A 25389-nucleotide genomic window follows, 5' to 3' on the forward strand; every position below is an offset into this window, starting at 1 on the left:
CAGGAGACTTAAGAGATGCGTGTTCGATCCCTGGGTCAGGAAGATTCTCTGGAGTAGGAAATTGCATCTCACTCCAATATTCTTGCCTGGAGAATCTCATGGACAGAGAAGCCTGGTGGGCTACAGTCCATGGGGCCACAAGGAGTCAGACATGACTGAGAACACACACAGCATGTACTATGGAAGCATAGAGGGGCGCCTACTCCCTTGGAGAAACCTGTGTAAGAAACTAGCAAGTGGTTAAGAATTATCCAGGAGGAGGAAAAAAAAAATGTATTTCAAGCAGGAGGAATAGTACGTGCCAATGCATTGCTTAGTGCAAGAAATCCTACATTGCTGGTTCTTGAGAAATGGAGATTGGATAAGAATGATAGGCCGTACCTTCATCCTAAAGGACCTCCTGGGCCTCTAAGAATTTGGTAGATTTTATCCTAAGGATGTGGGAAGCTAATACAATTTTTAAGCAGGGAAGCACACATTAAGTTCAGAGAATACTTTAGCCAAGTTAAAAGCAGGTAGAGAAAGCAGGCTGCTTGAGAATTCAGACAGTACAACTGATCCAGACAAATGAGATATAGGCTCTGCAGTAACACACAGAGACAGTTCACTTGACAGTTATTGAGGCCTTCATTGCCTTGTGAGGGTCTTCAGTTTAGATTCTCTGGGATGAGGCCATCATAGAGACGTCTCTCACATTTGGCTAGTTTGTGGTGATAATAGGTTACTGGAAGAATGAAGAGTCATTTGTCTTTCTTGTCTACACAAGAAGTCAGGATGATTTCAGCTAATATTTCTGTATTCCTTATTCAAAGTGATCTCTGTTCATTTCCAAGGCAAACCATTCAATATCACAATAATCCAAGTCTGTGTCCCGACCAGTAATGATGAAGAAGCTGAAGTTGAATGGTTCTATGAAAACCTACCAGACCTTCTAGAACAAACACCCAAAAAAGATGTCCTTTTCATTACAGGGGACTGGAACACACAGAGAGAAACAGGCAAATTTGTCCTTGGAATACAGAATGAAGCAGGGCAAAGGCTAACAGAGTTTTGCCAAGAGAACACACTGGTCATAGCAAACACCCTCTTCCAACAACACAGGAGAAGACTCTGCACATGGACATCCCCAGATGGTCAATGACGAAATCAGACTGGTTATATTCTTTGCAGCCAAAGATGGAGAAGCTCTATACAGTCAGCAAAAACAAGACTGGGAGCTGACTGTGGCTCAGATCATGAACTCCTTATTGCCAAATTCAGACTTCAATTGAAGAAAGTAGGCAAAACCACTAGACCATTCAGGGATGACCAAAATCAAATCCCTTACGATTATACAGTGGGAGTAAGAAATAGATTCAAGGGATTAGATCTGATAGAGTGTCTGATGAACTACGGACGGAGGTTTGTGACATTGTACAGGAGTCAGGGATAAAGACGATCCACAAAAAAAGAAATGCAAAAAAGCAAAATGGCTGTCTGAGGAGGCTTTACAAATAGCTGTGAGGAGAAGCAAAAAGCAAAGAATGCAGAGTTCCAAAGAATCGCAGGAAGAGATAAGAAAGCCTTCTTCAGTGATCAATGCAAAGAAATAGAGGATAACAATACAATGGGAAAGACTAGAGATCTCTTCAAGAAAACTAGAGACATCAAGGGAACATTTCATGCAAAGATGGGCTCAATAAAGGGCAGAATGGTATGGATCTAACAGAAGCAGAAGATATTAAGAAGAGGTGGCAAGAATACACAGAAGAACTAGACAAAAAGATCTTCACGACCCAGATAATCACGATGGTGTGATCACTCACCTAGAGCCAGACATCCTGGAATGTGAAGTCAGGTGGGCTTTAGGAAGCATCACTATGAACAAAGCTAGTGGAGATGATGGAATTCCAGTTGAGCTATTTCAAATCCTGAAAGATGATGCTGTTAAAGTGCTGCACTCAATATGCCAACAAATTTGGAAAACTCAGCAGTGGCCACAGGACTGGAAAGGGTCAGTTTTCATTCCAATCCCAAAGAAAGGCAATGCCAAAGAATGCTCAAACTACTGCACAACTGCACTCATCTCACACACTAGTAAAGTAATGCTCAAAATTCTCCAAGACAGGCTCCATCAGTATGTGAACTATGAACTTCCAGATGTTCAAGCTGGATTTACAAAAGGCAGAGGAATCCGAGATCAAATTGCCAACATCTGCTGGATTGTCAAAAAAGCAAGAGAGTTCCAGAAAAACATCTATTTCTGCTTTATTGAGTATGCCAAGGCCTGTGTGGATCACAATAAACTGTGTAAAATTCTCCAAGAGATGGGAATACCAGACCACCTGACCTGCCTCTTGAGGAATCTGTATGCAGGTCAGGAAGCAAGTTAGAACTGGACATGGAACAACAGACTGGTTCCAAATAGGAAAAGGAGTATGTCAAGGCTGTATATTGTCACCCTGCTTATTTAATTTATATGCAGAGTACATCATGAGAAACGCTGGACTGGATGAAGCACAAGCTGGAATCAAGACTGCTGGGAGAAATATCAATAACCTCAGATATACAGATGACACCACCCTTATGGCAGAAAGCGAAGAAGAACTAAAGAGCCTCTTGATGAAAGTGAAAGAGGAGAGTGAAAAAGTTGGCTTAAAGCTTAACATTCAGAAAACTAAGATCATGGCATCCAGTCCCATCACTTCATGGGAAATAGATGGGGAAACAGTGGCTGACTTTTCTGGGCTCCCAAATCACTGCAGATGGTGATTGCAGCCATGAAATTAAAAGACTCCTTGGAAGGAAAGTTATGACCAACCTAGAGAGCATATTAAAAAGCAGAGACATTACTTTGTCAACATAGGTCCGTCTAGTCAAGGTTATGGTTTTTCCAGTAGTGATGTATGGATGGGAGAGTTGGACTATAAAGAAAGCTGAGTGCCAAAGAATTGATTCTTTTGAACTGTGGTACTGAAGAAGACTGTTCAGAGTCCCTTGGACTGAAAGGAGATCCAACCAGTCCATCCTAAAGGAAATCAGTCCTGAATATTCATTGGAAGGACTGATGTTGAAGTTGAAACTCCAATACTTTGGCCACCTGATGTGAAGAGCTGACTCGTTTGAAAAGACCCTGATGCTGGGAAAGACTGAAGGCAGGAGGAGAAGGGGACAACAAAAGATGAGATGGTTGGATGGCATCACGGACTCAATGGACATGAGTAAACTCCTGGAGTTGGTGATAGACAGGGAGGCCTGGCGTGCTAGTCCATGCGGTCATAGAGTCAGACACGACTGAGTGACTGAACTGAAGTGTGGGATCTGGTTTTTAAAGAACACATGCATTATGAATACTCAAATCTAAATTTTGTTAAAAATCTGTATCTTCCCATGTTCTGAGAAATTTTGATCCCACAGCCCAACAATTTCCATATAAGAAAGAGCAACTTGTCAACTGTTACCCCCAATTAGAGGTAAATAACAGGATTTGAAGTTATGTTTTATCTTGTTTCTCTAAATTGTATTTCCTTACTTTTCCCCTACCCCATTCCTTTTCCCCTTTTCCTTTACACAAGATTGATAACTTCTGTCAGATACTCCAGGTGAATGTTTTATTTTTCCCTGCAGAGCATGGAACCCCGTGTATTAGTTCAGGCTGCCATAGCAAAATACTATAGGCTGGACTTAAAAAGCACAACAGGCATTTTCTTATAGTTCTAGAGGCTAGAAGTCTAAGTCAAGGTGCTGACATGACTGGTTTCTGGTAAGATCTCTACTCCTGGATTAGAGAGGGCCACTTTTTCTCTGTCCAGCAGCTGGAATATGAGTTGGGATTGTTGGTGAAAGGATAACAGAATGAGCAAACTCTGTGGTATCTCTTCTTATAAGGGCGCTAATCCCACCAGGAGTGCCCAGCCCCACCCTCACTACACCTAACTGCCTCTTTAAAAGGTTCATCTGCAAATGCCATCTCACTTGGGGTCAGGGCTTCACCTGAAAAATGTGGAGGATAAAATTTAGTCCATGTTGCTGTTGTTCAGTCATCCAGTCATGACTCTTTGGACTGTAGCACACCAGGCCTCCCTGTCCCTCACCATCTCCCAAAGTTTGCCCAGTCCATGTCCACTGCATTGGTGACAGCATCCAAGCATCCCCTCCTCTGATGCCCTCTTCTCCTGCCCTCAATCTTTCCCAGCATCAGGGACTTTTCCAATGAGTCAGTCCTTTGAATCAGATGACCAAAGTACTGGAATCATCTGATGAGAACAGCTGACTCACTGGACTGAGTCAATCAACCACACAAGAACAGTTAAGTATTTTTCAATTTAGAGTTTATAACCAATAGTTATTATGAAGGTTGGTTCTTGAGAATAAAATGAATTAATAGTCTATATTAGTTTATTAACTTTTTATAGTTTAAAAAAATTTTTCAATATACAAACAGGCCAGTGATTCCTTATTTACAAAACAACCATTTAACACATGATAGTACACAGATAGTTTAAACCTGATTCATTATTTTATGATCCTATTGACTTCAATAGTAACAAATTTTCTTAAACATAATTATGTAGCTTCTGGAAGATGGGTTAAATGATGAAAAAATGGGCGACCATGAACACACCCTTTAATTTCATTTCTAAACTGGTGCTTCATTCTGTAGATAATATCTCGGATGTCCTCTTTTGATAAGTACATGGGTAATTGTCTAGACAGACGTACTGCTTCTCCCTGTGGAGAGAAAGCCGTACGTTTTACTGTCACATACCTGAAGCAGAAAACAGGTTTTTACTGGCAAATAGGAAGACTGAAGATTGATTATATTCTTTAATTATTCACTCACTCAACACAACAATTATGTGCTAGTCACTGTTGTAGGTTCTACAAATACAGCAGAGAACAAGAAAAGCAACATCTTTGCTCTTCTGGTCTTCCCTTGTAGCTCAGTCGGTAAAGAATCTGCCTGCAGTGCAGCAGACCCGGGTTCGATCCCTGGGTTGGGAAGATCCCCTGGAGAAGGAAATGGCAACCCACTCCAGTATCCTTGCCTGGAAAATTTCATGGACAAAAGAGCCTGGGGGGCTGTAGTCCATGGGGTCGCAAAGAATCAGGCACGACTGGGCAACTAACACTTTGCTCTTCTGAAGCTGACATTCTAGTGCAGAGAAGCAGAAAGATAAAAAGATAACCTAAACAAGCTAGAGGGGTGGAATGGGGTGGGAAATGGGAGGGAGGCCCATGAGGGAGGGAGTATATGTATACCTATGACTCATTCATGTTGATGTATGGCAGAAACCAACACAACACTGTAAAGCAATTATCCTCCAATTAAAAATAAATAAATTTTTTTTAAAAAGACAAAATATCAGCAAGTAATTGCACAAAATTAAACTGAGTAATGTGACAAAGAGAGTATGGTTAGGGAAAGTTTCCTCCAGGTGACATTTAAGCAGCTTTTCCTCTTGTAAACAGATAACAAACCTTATAGGATTTCGAAATCATTTACTATTAAGAAAAAGTATCTTAAAATCTAGCCAATATACATAAGCTAATAATACATACCTCTAAATAACTTATCACTTTGCGAGGTCTACATTCATAAACTTCCTTTGCATTTTTGTTTAATATAGCATTAAGGATTTCTTTTAAATCCATCACTCCATAGAATGGAAGGCAATTAGCCATTCCTTCTATTTCCAAGTAGTTTTCAGCAATGGAAACTCCTAAAAGAAAAAAATAAAAAATAAAACCACATATAGTTAAATTTTGTTTAAACTGTATTCCAGAAAATGTCTAAGAAAAACAAAATCACTGTTAAAATATTTGGTAAACATTCATTAGAATCTAATATTGTCGGAAAAAGTTTTGTTTCCTAGTTGAAGAACAAATAATAATTTCCCATAGGATTTCACATTCACATTAAGTCATAAGTGCTCAAAGAAACCACATGTACTTTATATCATTTAATCTCAGATATTATTGTTCTGTTCCCTACATTTGTTTAGAACATTTCTTACTTTGGAGAGAAAATGGAGTCCCATGATATTTATTAAAATAAAACTGGCTTAAATGTTTTAACAACTGTTGCTATTAGTATCTAAAAGCCTGAATTATTTTGAAGATTAGTTTATCTTACAAGTTATTATAAAAATATAGTTTTTTTTCCAGCTTTATTTAGATGTTTGACATATAACATTGTGTAAGTTTAAGGTGCACAAAGTGTTGATAAATATACACATAAGCTGCAGAATGATTACCACTGTAGTAACTTATTAATATATTAGCAGTGTGAGGAAATGAAACACTAATGCTTAGTTTTTAGAATAATGTTTAAATCTGACATATCTATTATTTGAACTTCTTTAACTAATTTAGTGGTTAAAAATTAGCAACATCAGTGGATCTATAATGGGGTAAAAGAACATTAACAACATGCATTCCCAAGCATCAAATTTAGCTTTAGAACACATTTTGATTTTTAGAAAATAGCAAAGATCTGGGTTTTTTGGCTCTATCTGTGTAACAGTATTCTTAAAATTGCAGACCACAAGATGTTACCTATAGGTAAAGAAAAAGAGATAGTCCGATGTTGGATAAGCTTATCAAAGGGAAAATTCTAAAAGAGGAGTGACGTAGCCTGAAGAGTTTCAGGTCCTGAGATGTCAATGAACCCATTCCTAACCTGCCATTTACAGACTAGTTCCTTGACCTGAATGGCAGATGCACTGGTGGTACAATAAACAGAGTGCGCATCCTAATGGTCCTCCCAGGAAACAGCTGGAGAACAGTATAAGAAGATACACAATCAAGTGTTCAGGGATAAAATACAGAGTTCAGTAAAGGGAGACAAAAGGAGAGTCTGAGCAACCAACTCAACTTAAACGGGACTTGAAACAGGGATTAGATAGGCAAAGAGGAAGTAGCAGAATATTCCAGTAAACATCTTTTTATATATACACAGATAGTAAAATTTATCAGTCAAGAGACTTTTCATTATTGCTGGTTCTATATTATTTGCAGTACGGTTAGACTGAAACATCTAATACTTACTACATGAATACAGGAAAATTTTGTGGATATGGGTAAAAACTGCTATGTGCTTAGCCGCTCAGTTGTGTCTGACTTTTTACAACCCCATGGACTGTAACCCACCAGGCTCTTCTGTCCATGGGGATTCTCCAGGCAAGAATACTGGAGTGGGTTCCCATGCCCTCCTTCAGGGGATCTTCCCAACCCAGGGATTGAACCCAGGTCTCCTGTATTGCACATGGATTCTTTTACCATCTTAAGTCACCAGAGAAGCCCGGGTATAAAGTATATGGGAACAAATGAGGAAATTGAACAATATGTTAATCTCTGTGTTTGCAGAATATAGATAAGAAAAACTTAAAGAGACATTTAGAATCATGTTCAAGAAGTTTTCATAAAATTCTGTGAAATGCTTCCCAATTTTCTGAAAATATTTTAATAAGGTCTGGTCTGACAAGCTTGCAGTTCCCAAAATGGGTAATTCTTACTGATACAGAACAAAAGCTATTCTCATTAACAATCAAATTTCTTTAAGGTCACATTAAGAATCTTTTTCCTTAAAGCCTTATGTATTCTTCCTCTCTTTCAAGTGCTTTTATGTAAAGATGTTTTCCGGCAACTGGCAAACTGCTGATCAAAAGTTAGTCCAATATAGTAAAACTCACTAAAAGACTGAGAAATAGTCTTTGAAAAAAAAAAATGACAAAAAATAATGAAGAAAAAAACAGCTAAAAAAAAATGAAGAAAGGAAACATGAATATTTTTACCTTGATCTGTTACAGAGAAGAGAAACAATGCTGATGATAATCTGAGTAAATTCCACCCAAATCAAGTCACCTTGCAGATGACTAGCTTATTCATTTTTATATCTTTGGTGCTATGCAAAGTACCCCACATTTATAGGACTTAAAAACTATCTACAAGTTAAGAGCTGAATGCACCCCTGAAATAGAAACTTATTGGGTAACTCAAAAACAAACATGTACCTGAAACAGACAGGCTAATTATCCCAACTTAAACAAAAACTGCTGTGATAACATTTTTCATGAAAAAAAAAAAAAATACTTGCCACCAATACCACAAAGTTATTTAGGAAAATAGACTAAGAAAAAAATATCTTGCTACACACATACATAAACTCCTTGATTCATACTTCAAATAAATTTTTAAATGTCAGAAGCCCTGAGGAAAAAAGATTTCTAGGAGGACCTAAAAAATGAGTGGTCAGTTCAGTTCAGTCACTCAGTCGTGTCCGACTCTTTGCGACCCCATGAATTGCAGCATGCCAGGCCTCCCTGTCCATCACCAACTCCTGGAGTTTACTCAAACTCATGTCCATTGAGTCAGTGATGCCATCCAGCCATCTCATCCTCTGTCGTCCCCTTCTCCTCCTGCCCCCAATCCCTCCCAGCATCAGGGTCTTTTCCAATGAGTCAACTTTTCGCATGAGGTGGCCAAAGTACTGGAGTTTCAGCTTCAGCATCAGTCCTTCCAATGAACACCCAGGACTGATCTCCTTTAGGATGGACTGGTTCGATCTCCTTGCAGTCCAAGGGACTCTCAAGAGTCTTCCCCAATACCACAGTTCAAAAGCATCAATTCTTTGGTGCTCAGCTTTCTTCACAGTCCAACTCTCACATCCATACATGACCACTGGAAAAACCATAGCCTTGACTAGACGGACCTTGTTGGCAAAGTAATGTCTCTGCTTTTTAATATGCTGTCTAGGTTGGTCATAACTTTCCTTCCAAGGAGTAAGCGTCTTTTAACTTCATGGCTGCATTCACCATCTGCAGTGACTTTGGAGCCCAAAAAAACAAAGTCTGACACTGTTTCCACTGTTTCCCCAAAAAATGAGTGTAAGTCAGTTCAAATCAGAAAGGAGGCGCTGAAGAATGGGAAGAGAAGAGAAAATTTAAACACATACCACTGGCATGTACTATGCTAACTGATCTTCATGAAGAAAATATATCAATTTTAATAGGAAATCAACATAAATTAAGAGCTAGGTTTTTCTTTTCCCATTTTTTTTTATTAGTTGGAGGCTAATTACTTTACAATATTGTAGTGATTTTTGCCATACATTGACATGAATCAGCCATGGATTTACATGTGTTCCCCATCCTGAACCCCCCTCCCACCTCCCTAAAGGCAGATTGCTTGGGTTCATATTCTGGTTCTATCATTAATTCTGTATACTTAAGCAAACTAAATTTCTCCTGCCTTGATGTTTCTAACTGTAAAAAATGTGCACAGTAACTGAACCATAGGCCTTTAGAAAGATCAAATGAATTAATACATGTAATACTTACAGACTAGTGTCATGCACATAATAATTACACTTTGAGCATGGGAAGTTTAGGGGGCGAGTGGGCCAGGGGACAGTGGAATCACTCGTCCTGGAACCTTTGTGCCTTTTGATACCAGACAGAAGGCAAAGTAACAGGACAAGACTGGCCTGCATTTCCAGATGGGCTCCTTACCACTAGCGCCACCTGGGAAGCAGGGGTAGATAGGGCAGAGGCAGTTACGTATGGAAACTATGAAAGAACAGAGAAGAGGCCAGCCAGGAAAACTGAAGTCTCCTAGCCAGATGAATTTTCCTTTTTCTCCTCACCTGGTGAATTTCCAGTAAACAAACAGTGTTATAACAGGCTTTACAGCAAAGCCTGGAACCATAAAGCTGAGCGTCACAGAATTGATGCTTTTGAAATGTGGTGTTGGAGAAGACTCTTGAAGAGTCTCTTGGGCTGCAAGGAGATCAGATCAGTCCATCCTAAAGGAAATCAACCCTGAATATTTACTGGAAGGACTGATGCTGAAGCTGAAGCTCCCGTACTTTGTCCAACTGATGCGAACAACTGACTCATTGAAAAAGACCCTGATGCTGGGAAAGATTGAAGGCAGGGAGAGAAGGGGACGACAGAGGATGAGACGGTTGGATGGCATCACTGACTTGATGGACATGGGCTTGAGTGGTAAACTCCAGGAGTTGGTGATGGACGGGGAACCCTGGCGTACTGCAGTCCATGGGGCTGCAAAGAGTCAGACAACGACTCAGCGACTGAACTGAACTGATAGCAAAGCCATAGAAGCAAATCATTCACTCTCCAAACAGTAAGACTGCTGATGTTAGACACCTCATTGGGAAAACAAGTAAATCATTTTAGAAAAGAAAAAGAGATGTCCAATTTTGTTAGCTGATTCCAGTATTCTACATGTTTATTTCTGCTTCATCAGCTAAGGAGTATTTAATAATTTAGTTAGACACAGCAGGCAGTATGCATGTTGTGACAAAGAATGGCAAAAATTATAGTTGCTAGTTAGTTATGAAAATGCTAAACATAAAGCAATGGACTGAAAGATATGCCAAACTTGCTTGTTTCAGGCAGAAGTGACCTTTTGGAAATACATGGTTTTTATACAGCTGACATACTTTTGGTAAGACAAAACCATACCATCATATCTGTAAACTGTGAAACCCAAAAGTAACTTTTGGAACAAGATTTATTTTTCTGACTCGGGAAATATTAAACCACAGTATCATACCTGGTGTCAATTTTATCTTGAAACCATTTGCTGTAAGACGAGGATCGGACAGGTAAATTGGTCCACTGTATCTCTGGTCACCTGCTGTCATTTTCTGTAAAATCTCTAAATAATGGGATCCATTAAAAAGACTGAAAAAGAAATTATGGCCCTTTAACTTCTTAAATATTTAAAGTGAAATAAGAGAATTTATGGAAAAAAGTTAATCTGAAGGTCCTTTAAAAAGTGCTATTATCAGTAACCAAAATACAACGGTGTAAGAAGCCCTGTGAGAAACTTTACTGCTTTTACATTTGTTTAATACTTCATAGAGGACTTCCTTAGTGGCTCAGACGGTAAAGCGTCTGGCTACAGTGCGGGAGACCTGGGTTCGATTCTTGGGTGGGGAAGATCCTCTGGAGAAGGAAATGGCAATCCACTCCAGTACTCTTGCCTGGAAAATCCCATGGGAGAAGCCTGGTAGGCTACAGTCCATGGGGTGGGTCGCAAAGAGTCAGACACGACTGAGCAACTTTACTTCAATACTTCATAGACCTACCACATACAGAGTACAGAAAGGAAGAATAGACACAAAAGCCAGTTTCTATCTTCTGCAAGTTTACAAACTAAATGTGAAATTTAAAAAGTGCTTTCCATATAATACAAATGAAAACTTTATTTATAAATAATGCCACTTTATACCTTAATTTATACAGACACAATATACTGTCAAGTTATTGATGCAGTCCACCTTGCATAATATTCTGTCGTTAGTCAAGGCTTCTTCAATAAGAAGAAGATAAGCATGTAACCTTTTCTCCCAGGAACTTAAAAATTTAATAATTCAGGACTTTGGAGAGATCCCTCCTGTATACTATAGGCATGATATGTTTGCCAAAGGTGGCCTATGACATGGTTCTGAGTGGTAAAAGCATTAAACAAAATTTTGAGGTGGTGAAAGATTATCTAGGGCAGAAATTAACCTTTCATATTGGTTTTAGGCCTGCTCAGGGTGCTTCAAAACATGTTATACACAATAACGTCTGTTGACACCCACCATATGGTAGGTGTGTAAGGCACTGTTCCACATTCTATCTGGTGCAGGATGATAAGCTGCTACTTGTTCATTAAAATCCTGAACTCCTCGAAAAAGTAAATGAATAATGTCTTTGCTTATCACCTCTGAAAGGCTGAGCAGAGCAGATACCGCAGAGGAGAACTCTGGCCATAGAGCAGAGGCGCTGTGTCTGGTGCAGCCCAGTATTCAGAAGATTGATCTGAGAGCCGGCAGTGGTGCAGTGGAGGTGGGGATGACACAGTTCAGAAAGCAGTGGGGCAGGACCCACAGTTGTGTCAAGACTGGAGTCTCACACACGCCGCTTACATACTGACTGTATGAACCCTGGTGAGGTACCTGACGCCTCTGTGCTTGTTTCAGAATATGGATACCTCTCAGTAGGCTATTGTGAAGGTGAGATCACGAAAGCAAAAAGCTTAGGGAAGTTCCTATCATACAGTAAGAGTGCAATAAATATTAGCCATTTTTCTGATTATTATTGAGCTCTTACTTTGTATTTTATAGATCTCTATTCTGTTGAGAGATAAACGATACAACCTGCATTAGAAATCTGATGCAAAAATAGTCCAACACATAATTATCCTATTTATGACTTAGTTTTTAAAAACTTATTATGATGGGGATGTTACATTTCAGAAGAAAGGGGAAAACAATTTTGGATGAAGTTTTGCTGCTATTCAAATATGAAAGACTATTCTCAGGTTGTATGGACCCAAATAATAATTTTAATGTAATTTTTAATCTATGTACTGTATTTTAATAGTTTTAATGTATTATAACAGAAATCATAAATATTTTTAAAAACCTGTAATTCGTACAAGCACAAAAAGATTTTTGATATAAATGAAAATTTACAAACATCATTTAGAAAAGCAATCAAGTATAAAATTTCAAATACACCCTAGCTCTTAAGGGAAGAGAGAGAAAAGTACTGTCAAATTTTTTAACTTTTAATTAAACCTAAGGGTGTATTAATTCTTTTAAATTCTTCCTTTCACAATTTCCTAAGCCAGTTTAAAGAGAATACTGTGAAAGACATTGGACTTTAGTTACTGTGATTACTACTGCAGTATTCTCTTTAAACTGGCTTAGGAATTTGTCAAAGGAAGAATTTTAAAAAATTAATACACCCTTAGGTTTAATTAAAACAGTTAAAAAATTTGACAGTACTTTTCTCTCTCTTCCCTTAAAAAGAGCTAGAATGTATTTGAAATTTTATACTCAAAGACAGCTTTATCAAATGTTTTTCTGTTTCTAGCCCTGTTTTTCTTTCTGGAGGAAGTGTCTGTACTAACACAAGGGTCTGAACACATTTTTAAAATGAGTTTTGATTTATTTCTGTACGTTCTGATACAGAACTTTGTCCTACAAAACAAACTCACATCTTTTAAATTTTAGGTTACCTCCTTTATCATAACTACTTCTACCTATGTAAGGCTAAAAAAAGAAATCTTAAGTATAAAAAAGTGAAATGTTAGTATTTTAGTTAATAGCTATTTAAGAAAAAACAATTTGCTCATGTAGGATATGAACAGGAAATACCCCATTTTATAATCTATAATAATATTAGTGCAGGCAATAATCATCAGTGGATAAAACCATTATAGAAAAGTTAACCGGGAACTTGAAGGTGGAATGTCAGGTTGTCAGTAGCTCATTTCAGTTCAGTCGCTCAGTTGTTTCCAACTCTGTGACCCCATGGACTGCAGCACGCCAGGCTTCCCTGAACCCAGTGATGAGTGCCTTTTGATGTGATGGAATATGAAGCACATAGCATCACCTATTAAGCAGTCTTACCAGAAAGTATAATCTAAATCTATTCAATCCTCCTGAACTAATATCCATTTAAAAATGGGAGAGGGAAAAACAAGTTAAACATCACCACAAGGAAACAAGACAGACCAATAGAGACGGGATATTCTAACAAGTAAGTGACTAAGTATCCACAATGAGTTAATGGTATGATATTAGAAAAGATTTAAAATATATAACAAAATGCAATGGCTGGACCTGGGTTAGATGTAAATTAATATAAAAAATACAAAAACACATTTTGAGACAATGAGAAACAATTCCAATGAATTAGTATTGTGTAGGGTATGAAATGGTGACCCACTCCAGTACTCCTGCCTGGAAAATCCCATGGATGGAGGAGCCTGGTAGGCTGCAGGCCATGGGGTTGCAAAGAGTTGGACATGACTGAGTGACTTCACTTTCACTTTTCACTTTATGCATTGGAGAAGGAAATGGCGACCCACTCCAGTGTTCTTGCCTGGAGAATCCCAGGGATGGGGGAGCCTGGTGGGCTGCTATCTATGGGGTCACACAGTCAGACACGACTGAAGCGACTTAGCAGCAGCAGCAGCAGGGTATGAAAAAAGGCATTGTAGCTAAGTAAGAAAATGGCCACTTTAGCGATACACCGAAAACTCTTTTAGGTGGGAATCATTCTAAATTCTTTAACAAAAGGAAAAACATACATGTGCATATATAAATGTCAAGGACAGACAGAGGAAATGTGGGAAAATCTTGGTAACTATTGATAAAGGCAATTACTGTATAATTCTATGTTGGTATATGTCTGAAATGTTAAAACAGGCTACACAATGAAGAAGTGCCATGGCAATCCAATGTCAGAATTACCCTGGGGAAGTTACTAATGTACGGGTGGTGGGGGACTGAGCTTACTATTTATTAAGTGCAGAAATAAACTATCTAGAATAGTCTAAAATTATTTAAAAGCAATTAATTCTACTAAATATTAGAAATCAAATTATATAATTTCTTTAAATAAATATCACTTTTCCATACTAGGGAATCCAACCTTTCACCTTCAATTTCAATTAGTAAATGTTTTTAAGAGTAAAAAAAAATATTACTTCACCATACCTCTCTGTTAATATAATTGGTTTTTCCAGTGGCTCTGCAGGAAGTTTGTGATTCTCAAGAAGTCTTTTAAATAGCAGAGCTTCTTCCACTCTGTATGGATTTAACAACATTATCTCTGTTTTGGATGTAATTAGCCATGCATCAGGAAACTTGAGATTGTGGATCAAGCAAAATTCATCCTTTTCTTCTAAGTCAAATTTCTTCTGTGTATCAAAATTCTTTTTTAAGTTTTCCATAGAGAAGGAGACCTGAACTATTTTAATGTTTTGGTTCTTTTTTTTTTCAATTTGGGCCTGAAAGAGCTCATCAAGTTTTGGCTGGTTCGATAGCGAAGTTTTCAACTTGTGCTTCTGTGCCAAATGCCAAACACTGGTGGGTTTCATCCTTTTTTTGCCATCTTTTAATACTTGTGACTCCTGTTCAATGGCTCTCTGGCTTTGCTTATTGTATCTTTCCAAGTCTTTAGTAGCTTTCTCTTCATATCTATGAATAGATATAAAAATGATCTAATAAAGTCATAATGAGAAATATATTAACCATCTGAAGTAAATGTTATAAAAAATAAAGAGGTGGCATTCCAGGCACAATAATGCAAAGGGGCTCATATTGCACTAACCCACCCATATATAACCATGATAAGCTGTGAACAAAATAAAGAAATCAAGTATTTAATACAGGCATTGAAGAGTACTGAAAAGCAAGAGAATTTGGAATGGATTCAACCCTTGAAGAGATCCACATTTATACCACTTTTAACCAGATGCAGTCCCCAGCATTATGGAAGAATAGCAAGACCTCAGTCAGAAAGCTGAACTCATAATAGACTGAGTTATCAGAGCACAGAACCCCCTGCTTCGAAAACAACTGGAAATTGAGGGAGAAAACCTCAGAAAATCCTATGTGTGAGAATCTAGAGGAAAGTAAGCACTAGACCCTAAATGAACTAAACAGAGATTTCAATAGCTGCCTGCTGCAAAAGAAAGAAGAGTTTGGAGTTTAAGTTTCACATAATTAGATGACTCGGAAAACAGTTTGTGCTTTCAATTAAAATTGGAGAAGGGCTACTTCTTAGGGAAAAAACACACAACTATATTCTAGAACTAAGGAAGCTGCCCTAAGACTAACAGTAAAATTTAAAGTCTTTGCCTAAAAGAAGTATAAAACAAAGCCTTCCCAAGCTCCAGGTGACCTGTCAGTAACTTAACTGTGTGACAGAACAAAACCCAGTATTTTTCAGAAGATAACAGAACCCAGGGTTTCTGCAACATATCCTCAAAAATGTCCATTATACAAGCAAAACATAACACTCAAGCAATAAAACAGGACAATGTGAGTTATGGGAAAGAGAAAAAATGAACAGTAGAAATAATCTTCAAGATGACATGCTGCTGCTGCTAAGTCGCTTTAGTCGTGTCCAACTCTGTGCGACCCCACAGACAGCAGCCTACTAGGCTCCATCATCCCTGGGATTCTCCAGGCAAAAATACTGGAGTGGGTTGCTCTTTCCTTCTCCAATGCATGGAAGTGAAAAGTGAAAGTGAAGTCGCTCAGTTGTGCCCGACTCTTGGCAACCCCATGGACTTCAGGCTCCTCCGTCCATGGGATTTTCCAGGCAAGAGTACTGGAGTGGGTTGCCGTTGCCTTCTCCACAAGATGACACAGATGTTTGAATTTCAAACAAATATTTAATAGATTTTTGACAGATGAGTCATGGTAGAGAGTTTTGACAAACATGGTTCACTGGAGAAGGGAACTGCAAACCACTTCTTGCCCGGAGAACCCCATGAACAGTATGAAAAGGCAAAAAGACGTAACACCGGATGATGAGCCCTCCAGGTCAGCAGGTGTCTAATATGCTACTACGCAAAGAGGGAAGAAATAGTTCCAGAAAGGATAAAGAGGCTGGACCAAAGTGGAAATGATGCTCCACTGTAGATGTGTCTGTTGGTGAAAGTAAACTCTGATGCTGTAAAGTCTGCATAGGTATTTAGAATGTTAGGTCAATGAATCAGGGTAAATTGCACATGGTCAACCAGGGCTTCCCTGGTAGTTCAGCTGGTAAAGAATCTGCCCACAATGCAGGAGACCTGAGTTCCATCCCTGGGTTGGGAAGATCCCCTGGATAAGAGAAATGCTAGCCACTCCAGTATTCTGGCCTGGAGGATTTCACTGACTGTATAGTCCATGGGGTCACAAAGAGTCGGACATGACTGAGCGACTTTCACAAGCAGGAGATGGCAAGAGTAAACCTCAACATATTAGGAATCAGTGAACAAAAATGGACAGGAATAGGTGAATTTAATTCAGATGACCATTTTATCTACTACTGTGGCCAAGAATCCCTGAGAAGAAACGGAGTAGCCGTCATAGTCAACAAAAGAGCTCGAAATGCCCTAGTATTGAGTGCAATATCAAAAATGACAGAATGAACTTAGTTCATTTCCAAAGCACACAATTCAGCAACACAGTACTCCAAGTCTATGCCCCAACCACTAATGCGAAAGAAGCTGAAGTTGAACAGTTATACAAAGACCTACAAGACCCTCTAGAACACCAAAAAAATGTCCTTTTCACAACAGGGAACTAGAATGCAAAAGTAGGAAATCAAGAGATACCTGGAGTAACAGGCAAGTTTGGCCTTGGAGTACAAAATGAAGCAGGGCAAAGGCTAACAGAGGTTTGCCAAGAGAATGCACTGGTCATAGCAAACACCCTCTTCCAACAACACAAGAGACGACTCTACACATGGACATCACCAGATGGTCAATACTGAAAAAGACTGATTATGTTCTTTGCAACAAAGATGGAGAAGCTCTATACAGTTAGCAAAATCAAGACTAGAAGCTGATTGTGGCTCAGATCATGACCTCCTTATTGCAAAATGCAGACTTAAATTGAAGAAAGTAGGTAAAACCACTAGACCATTCAGGGATGACCTAAATCAAATCCCTTATGATTATACAGTGGGAGTGACAAATAGATTATTCAAGGGATTAGATCTGACAGAACGCCTGAAGAAATGTGGATGGAGGTTCATAACATTGTAGAGGAGGCAGTAACTAAAACCATCCCAAAGAAAGAGAACTTCAAAAAAGGAAAGTGGTTGTTTGAGGAGTCCTTAAAACAGCTGAGAAAAGAAGTGAAAGGCAAAGAGAAAGGGAAAGATATACCCAGCTGAATGCAGAGTTCCAGGGAATAGCAAGGAGAGATTAAAAAAAAAGATTTCTTAAATGAACAATGCCAAGAAATAGAAGAAAACAACAGAATGGGAAATACCACAGATCTCTTCAAGAAAATTAGAGATACCAAGGGAACATTTCATGCCAAAGATGGGTACAATAAAGGACAAAAATTGTATGGACCTAAAAGCAGCAGAAGATATTAAGAAGAGGTGGCAAGAATACACAGAAATATACAAAAAAGATCTTCATGACCCAAATAACCATGATGATGTGATCACTCATCTAGAGCTAGACATCCTGGAGTGTGAAATCAACTGGGCTTTAGGAAGCATCACTATGAACAAAGCTAGTAGAGATGGAATTTCAGCTAAGCTATTTCAAATCCTAAAAGATGATGCTGTGAAAATACTGCTCAATATACCAGCAAATTTGGAAAACTCAGCAATGGCCACAAGACTGGAAAAGGTTAGTTTTCATTCCAATCCCAAAGAAAAAGGCAATGCCAAAGCGTGTTCAAACTACTGTACAACTGTGCTCATTTCACATGCTAGCAAAGTAATGCTCAAAATCCTTCAAGCTAGGCTTCAACAGTACTTGAACCAAGGACTTCCAGATGTACAAGCTGGATTTAGAAAAGGCAGAGGAACCAGAGATCAAATTGCCGACATCCATTAGATTACAGAGAAAGCAAGGGAATTCCAGAAAAACACCTACTTCTGCTTCCTTGATTATGCTGAAGTCTTTGACTGTGTGGATCACAACAAACTGTGGAAATTTCTTGAAAAGATGGGAATACCTGACCACCTTACCTGCCTGAGAAACCAATATGCAGGTCAAGAAGCAACATTTAGAACTGGATATGGATTAACGGACTGGTTCCAAATTGGGAAACAAGTACGTCAAGGCTGTTTATTGTCACCCTTTTTATTTAAGTTCTATGCAGAGTACATCATGTGAAATGCTGGGCTGGATGAATCACAAGCCGGAATCAAGACTGCCAGAAGAAATATCAACAACCTCAGATATGCAGACGACACCACCCATATGGCAGAAAGTGAAGAGGAACTATCAAGTCTCTTGATGAGGGTGACAGAGGACAGTGAAAAAGTTTAAAAACTCAACATTCAAAAAACGAATATCATGGCATCCTGTCCCATCACTTCATGGCAAACAGATGGTGAAAAAGTGGAAACAGTGGCAGATTTTATTCTCTTGGGCTCTGAAATCACTGCAGACAGTGACTGCAGCTATGAAATTCAGACAATTGCCCCTTGGAAGAAAAGCTATGACAAACCTACTCAGTGTATTAAAAAGAAGTGATATCACATTGCTGACAAAGGTATACATAGTCAAAGCTATGCCTTGACTCAGGTAGATTATGATAAATTAAGGATGTATAATATATTCCCCAAAGCAAAAAAATCTGGCAAAGCCAATAAAGGAATTTAAAATTAAATATGAAATTATATTCATGCAGCCCTAAAGAGGCATCTCTCTCCCCAAACAAGGAGGAACAGAGAAACAAAACTGAGAAGGAACAGGAAAACTGGTAGACCAAAACAAAACCGTATCAATTATTACATTACACAGACTATTGTATTTGAAAGTCAGAGACCAGCAGACAGAATTTGAAAAGCAAAATTCAGAGGTGCAAAGGTGTGGCCAACAAAGTAGAGTAGGAAGATCCTGAGCTCATCTCCTCCCATACATGTGTGCTCAGTCACTTTAGTCACGTCTGACTGTCTGCCACCCTATGGACTGCAGCCCACCAGGCTCCTCTGTTGATGCGATTCTCCAGGCAAGAATACTGGAGTATCTTCCCTCCTCCAGAAGATCGCCTGCCATAGGCACAACAAAATTACAAGTATAGTCCATGGGGTTGTAAAGAGTAAGACACGACTGAGTGACTAATACACACACACACACACACACAGTAATTATCAATTAGAATGAACTAAAGACCAGCAGAGATTTTCTACAACTAAAGACAGAAAGAAGTAACCACAATGGCATGGGTGGGAGGAACAGTCATGATATACTCAAGACCCATAACCCCGGAATGCATGTGTGCTCAGTCACTAAGTCATGTCCAACTCTGCCACCCCATGGACCGTGGTCTTCTGTCTATGGGATTTTCCAGGCACGAATATTGGAGTGGATTGCCATTCCCTCCTCAAAGGGATCTTCCCCACCCAGGGATAGAACCTGCGTCTCCTGCATTGGTGGGTGGATTCCTTACCACTTAGCCACAAGAGAAGCTCTGACCCACCAACAGGAGGATAATACTCATCACATTAGAAGCACAGGCTCCAAGCCCCACACAGCGATCCCAGCTCAGGGGCCTGCACAAGAAGAGAGGCCCAGAGTGTATGGCTCTGAAGGTTAGTGGGGCTTACTTTCAAGAGAGCCAGAGGGCTGAAGGAAATTCCACTCTAAAATGGCACATACAAGATCTCATATACCCCAAGATACAGGGCAGAAGTAGCAATGTGAAAGGAGCTGGGTTGGACAGATAGTTTGAAAGTAAAGGAATGTTGGGACTCTGTGGGAGAAGGCGAGGGTGGGATGTTCTGAGAGAACAGCATTGAAACAAGTATACTATCAAGGGTGAAACAGATCACCAGCCCAGGCTGAATGTATGAGACAAGTGCTCAGGGCTGGTGCACTGGGAAGACCCAGAGGGATGGGGTGGGGAGGGAGGTGGGAGGGGGCATCAGGATGGGGAACACATGTAAATCCATGCTTGATTCATGTCAATGTATGGCAAAAACCACTACAATACTGTAAAGTAATTAGCCTCCAACTAATAAAAATAAATAAATAAATAAAGTAAGTAAAGGAATGGAAAAGATAAACCATGCAAATTGAAAGCAAAAAAAAGAGCAGCTATAGTAATATAACAGAAATCAATTTCAAAATAAGAAATACCACAGATTAAAGAAGAACATGCTATAATCACAAAAGGGTTCATTAGGAAGGTAAACCAATCACAAATATGCATAGATCTAAGAAAAGAGTTTCAAATTATGAGAAGCAAAAACTTACAGATCTAAAAGTAGAGACGCATCCAGAATCACAGTTGGGGACTTTAGTGCCCCTCCCTTAGGAAATGACAGTTAGACCAAAATACAAAAATAAGTAAAGCCTTAAGAACATTTTAGTGATAGTACCAACTATCTTGACTTAATTGTCACTTTAGCACAGTACATCTAACTATAGAATTCAGATTCTTTTTAGATGTTCATTCTTCAAGATATGCTGCTGGGCTTGATTCTCAATAAATTTCAAAAGATTTAAATCTAACAGCATTTTACCTGTCCATGATAAAATTAATAAATTAGTGGACTTCCCGGGTGGTACAGTGGTAACAAATCTGCCTGCCAACGCAGGAGACAAAAAAGATGCGGGTTTGTTTCCTGGGTTGGGAAGATCCTCTGAGGTAGGAAATGGCAACTCACTCCAGTATTCTTGCCTGGAAAATCCCACGGATGGAGAAGCCTGGTGGGCTACAGTCTAAGAAGTCACAAAGAGTAAGACATGACTAAGCTACTCATCACACACAGCACAGCAATATGATATTTAGAAAAACTCCAAATATTCAGAAACTAAACAACACAGCTTAATTAATAATATCCAGAATCTGGAAAGAACACAATTTTAATCAGCTGGAGACTGAGAAAACAAATTGTGGTATACTTACACAACTGAGTACTATTCATCAATTAAAAAGAATAAAGTATATGGATACATTCAACAAACATGAATGAAAAACCTCAAAAACATTTGTTGGGGGAAGCTGGACACAAAGGAGTACATATCATTATGATTTTATATATAAGAAGTTCAAGTACTGGCAAAACGAAACTAATGTGACAAATCAAAATAGTGGCTCCAAGTGGTGACTGGCTTCTAGGTGACATTAATGAACCTTCTGGGCTGAAGATGTTCTGTATTTTGTTTGTGGTGGTGGTTTCATCGGTGTGCACACGTGAAAACGCACTGAACTATCTACATACAATTCAGATCTATGCACCTCACAGCAGCTAAATTTTACCCAGTTTTAAAAATCATTTAAGGTACAGGAAACTAAAAAGGAAAAAAAAAAAAAAGAAATAATTAAATAAAATAAGGAGTCAATTTTAGACCTGAAGAATTCCTTAAATATTTGGTGTAACATCAACATAGAAGAAACGATGCTCTGAGCACAACAAAACTTACATACGTTTGGTAATCATATTGTTGTTTAGTCACTAAGTCCTGTCCTACTCTTGTAAGCCCATGGACTAGCCCGCCAGGCTCCTCTGAACATAGGATTTCCCAGGCAAGAATAGTGGGGTGGGTTGCCATTTCCTTCTCCTGGGGCTCTTCCCGACCCAGGGATCAAAGCCACTTCTCCTGCATCGTCAGGAGGATTCTTTACCACTGAGCCACCGTGGAAGCCCTAGTAATTATATACTAATAAAATTAAGGTCAGTCTAACAGTAATGCTCGAAATAAAAATTCTATGATTAAATTTATAATTTAGTTTTATAGCTAAATGTTAATTTTTTCAGTTACTATTTCTCATTTTAGAGTCAGCAATAAAAAAAAAAAAAATAAGTTCAAATAAACTGAACACAAAGGTCCAAGATAATGGACCTTTTAAAATTATACTGGGTTAAAAAGTTAAATGATCTTTTCTATTCTGATTAATAATAACAGGGATAAAATGAACTTCTAGGGCCAAAAACAGTCTTGTATAGTTGTTATATTATCCCTTTTCTACTGGTCTCACTCTCAGAGTTTCCAATTCTCCATACACAGGCTGAGTTTGGGCAGTAGTGTTTTTAGAGAGCTCCATGGCTGATTCTAATACAAATCTAGAACTAAGAACCGCTATTTGTATTCAGCAAATTGTACTGGCTAAGAGCATAGACCTCAGAGACAGACTGCCTGGCTTGTCTTTGCCATTTAGCAGCTGAAGACAATGAATTAACTTTCCTGTGTTTCAGCAGGCTCATCTGTAATATCTAGATAATATACATCTTAAATACTTCATAGCTTTGATGTGAGGAATAAAATGGGTTAAAATGTTTTAGGTACTTAGAACAGTTCCTGGAACCTAGTAAATGATAATAAATATACGGTATCATTATTTTCTATCAAGAAACACCTATCTTATAATGAATGGGGCACACAGTTGATTAAAGACTGGTAATTATTTAAGCAACCTTGCTAAAAAGATTTTTAAATGCATTTTTAAATGCAGACTAGAGAATGTAATTCTGATCTTTAGAAACTCTTAAGAAACTGGTTGAGTTCTATTGTAGGTAACATACATACGTTTTAAAGGAGAAATTTGAATAGGTATGTATTAGAAAATAAAAATACTATTGGGAGAATGGTATAAAATGTAGAAAGTGAGACTAAAACACAAGAGACATGCACAGTGTGTAGTTTGTACTCAGTACGTATTTGTTGAATAAAGAAATATTAGCTGGATAAGAATGTAAAAAAAAAGACTTTATTTCACTATCAACTAGGTAAACGAAAAATGCTTCTTATAGTTGCTGACTAGGCAGGCCATGTTCATAATTTTTAATATTATTTTCTTCCATTTCCACTTAGAATCTGAAATTCTAAGTTACAATGCACAAAGTTTTCAATATAGTTTACCTTCCATTAGTACTATAAGTATGTATTTTTAGCCCCTGAAGATTCAAATTCAAATTTTTCTCCTACAGTGGAGTGAGTTCAAGATGAAGGTTACCATTTGTAATTAATTATAATGTGCAAATTGTCACACATGATACTAATCTTTTGATTTATTCAAGAAGTCAATTTAATTAGTCCCTTGGGAAATATAAAGTTATGTTCAAAGGAATATTAAGTAAATATTAAGTAAAAACAGTTGTTGTCTTTGACTTTATGTCATTAAGGGATTTAGTAATAACTTAAATGAAAAATAGTAATTCTGATTTATCACTAATCAACTCAAGTGTCTCTGTCTCAAGATTACATGTAATTACAAAGTTTATTTACCATTTTCAAAATTATCCCAATTACAATATTATTCTTAGTTATTCTAAGTAGAAATATATCCATGGCTACTACAAACAAAAGTTCAAGTCAATTGACTGAGATACTAGTAGGAGGACAAAGTGGTTTCTAATCCACTAGAGGAAAAGAGAGGAAAGCAAGGTGGGGTGGGGTGGGGAGAGGAATCTAGAAAGGAAAAAATTTAAAATGTAGGAACCTTCTACTGTAAGTCTATCTTAAGCTGTTGGTAGAAAACCCTGATCCTAGGTCTTATTCAAAACTCTTCAAACCTTCCATGATCTGACCTGACTGGATCCCAGGATCTTTGTTTTTGGTAACTGTTCCCTTCTCCAGAGGATCTTCCCAACCCAGGGACTGAAGCCAGGTCTCCTGCATTGCAGATGGATTCTTTACTGGCTGAGCCACCAGGGAAGCCCTTCTTTACCACACTCCCTCATAATACATTCCATTCCTCAATAAAACTGTCTTCCTTCTAGCTGTTCTACACAGAAAATTCTCTACACCATCCTGATCAATTTCTATTCAGGAAGTATCTCCTGTCCTATAGATATGATTAAGTCTAACTGCTAAGTGTTTTCATAACTCTTGCTTCTTTAAGATTGCACTTTGATTAGTTAAAGTATGTTTTATTTATCATTTATCACTGTATCTGAAATGATAAGCTAGAGTACACCGGCCTTGTACACAGAATGTTCTCAGAATTTCCTGAAAGTGAAAGTGAAGTTGCTCAGTCGTGTCTGACTCTGCGACCCATGGAGCCTACCACACTCCTCCATTCATGGGATTTTCTAGGCGAGAGACCTGGAGTGGGTTGCCATTCCCTTCTCCAGGGGATCTTCCCAATCCAAGGATTGAACCAGGGTCTCCGGCATTGTAGACAGACGCTTTACTGTCTGAGCCAGGGAAGCCTAAGTATTTCCTAATTGAAAGAAATAAGGAAAGAAAAGACCGGAGAGGAAAGGAAGAGAAGGAAGAAAGAAAAAAGGGAGGAAAAAGGATGGGAAAAAAACTGGAAATAAGAGAAAAAAGAAAAGAAAAAGAATAGACGGAAGGACTGATTATCTGTAGGAGACTGCTCTCACATTCCTTAGCACTCCTTGTAGAACTTAAGACCATGGAAAAGAATTCTAAGGTAAAGACTAGAAGAGAAATGGTAGTTAATGCAATTCTTGAGTGTTAAACATTTTTGCTCTACCTTTTCACTAATCATGATTTTCAACCTGGTCTGCCATGATTGTCAGACTCTGGCTCTGGAAGATTCTAACAGAGCTTTCTGTGACATGTACTAAGCTCTCTGATCCCAAGAAACCTAAATTTTCTCCACAGGGTTTCTATTTCTGACCTCCAAATTAAATTTAATCTTGAATAAGCGAATGAAAAATAATGTCAATCACAAGAGAGAAATTTCCTTTCACAGATTAAAAACTCTGATTAACATCATGAACATTATTTATTATGTGCTAGTCATTTATAACACATAATATATCTTATTTAATCCTCACAACAACCCAAAGTGACTGTGCACACATTTTTACATAATGCTAGAAAAGAGAGGAACTGAGGTTTGAACCCAGGTGTAGCTTCAGAGGTCTTCAACAATGCTCTTCTGTTTACCTTATGGCAATAAGAGAAAACTTTGAATTCCAGAATACTGCCTGATCATTT

General features: G+C 38.4%; 1 protein-coding gene across 4 annotated transcripts in view; it reads right to left on the bottom strand.

Moving 5' to 3' along the window:
• Positions 1-4355: 4355 nt before the first annotated feature.
• The window catches only part of PMS1 (PMS1 homolog 1, mismatch repair system component), a 106681-nt gene continuing 85647 nt past the window's right edge, over positions 4356-25389 (bottom strand). Inside the window, exons 10-13 of one of the 4 annotated variants that reach the window (XM_043894096.1) lie at positions 14504-14986; positions 10558-10688; positions 5542-5702; positions 4356-4710 (exon numbers count right to left, since the gene is read on the bottom strand). In XM_043894096.1, coding sequence (XP_043750031.1) covers positions 4546-4710; positions 5542-5702; positions 10558-10688; positions 14504-14986 — 940 coding nt within the window. In that variant the 3' untranslated portion in view covers positions 4356-4545. Of the gene's footprint in view, positions 4711-5541; positions 5703-10557; positions 10689-14503; positions 14987-25389 lie in introns of those variants that run through there. The other 3 variants (XM_043894099.1, XR_006339395.1, XM_043894097.1) reach the window with 3 other exon arrangements.

This window comes from Cervus elaphus, chromosome 33 (assembly GCF_910594005.1).
Source record: "Cervus elaphus chromosome 33, mCerEla1.1, whole genome shotgun sequence".
NCBI lineage: Eukaryota > Metazoa > Chordata > Mammalia > Artiodactyla > Cervidae > Cervus > Cervus elaphus.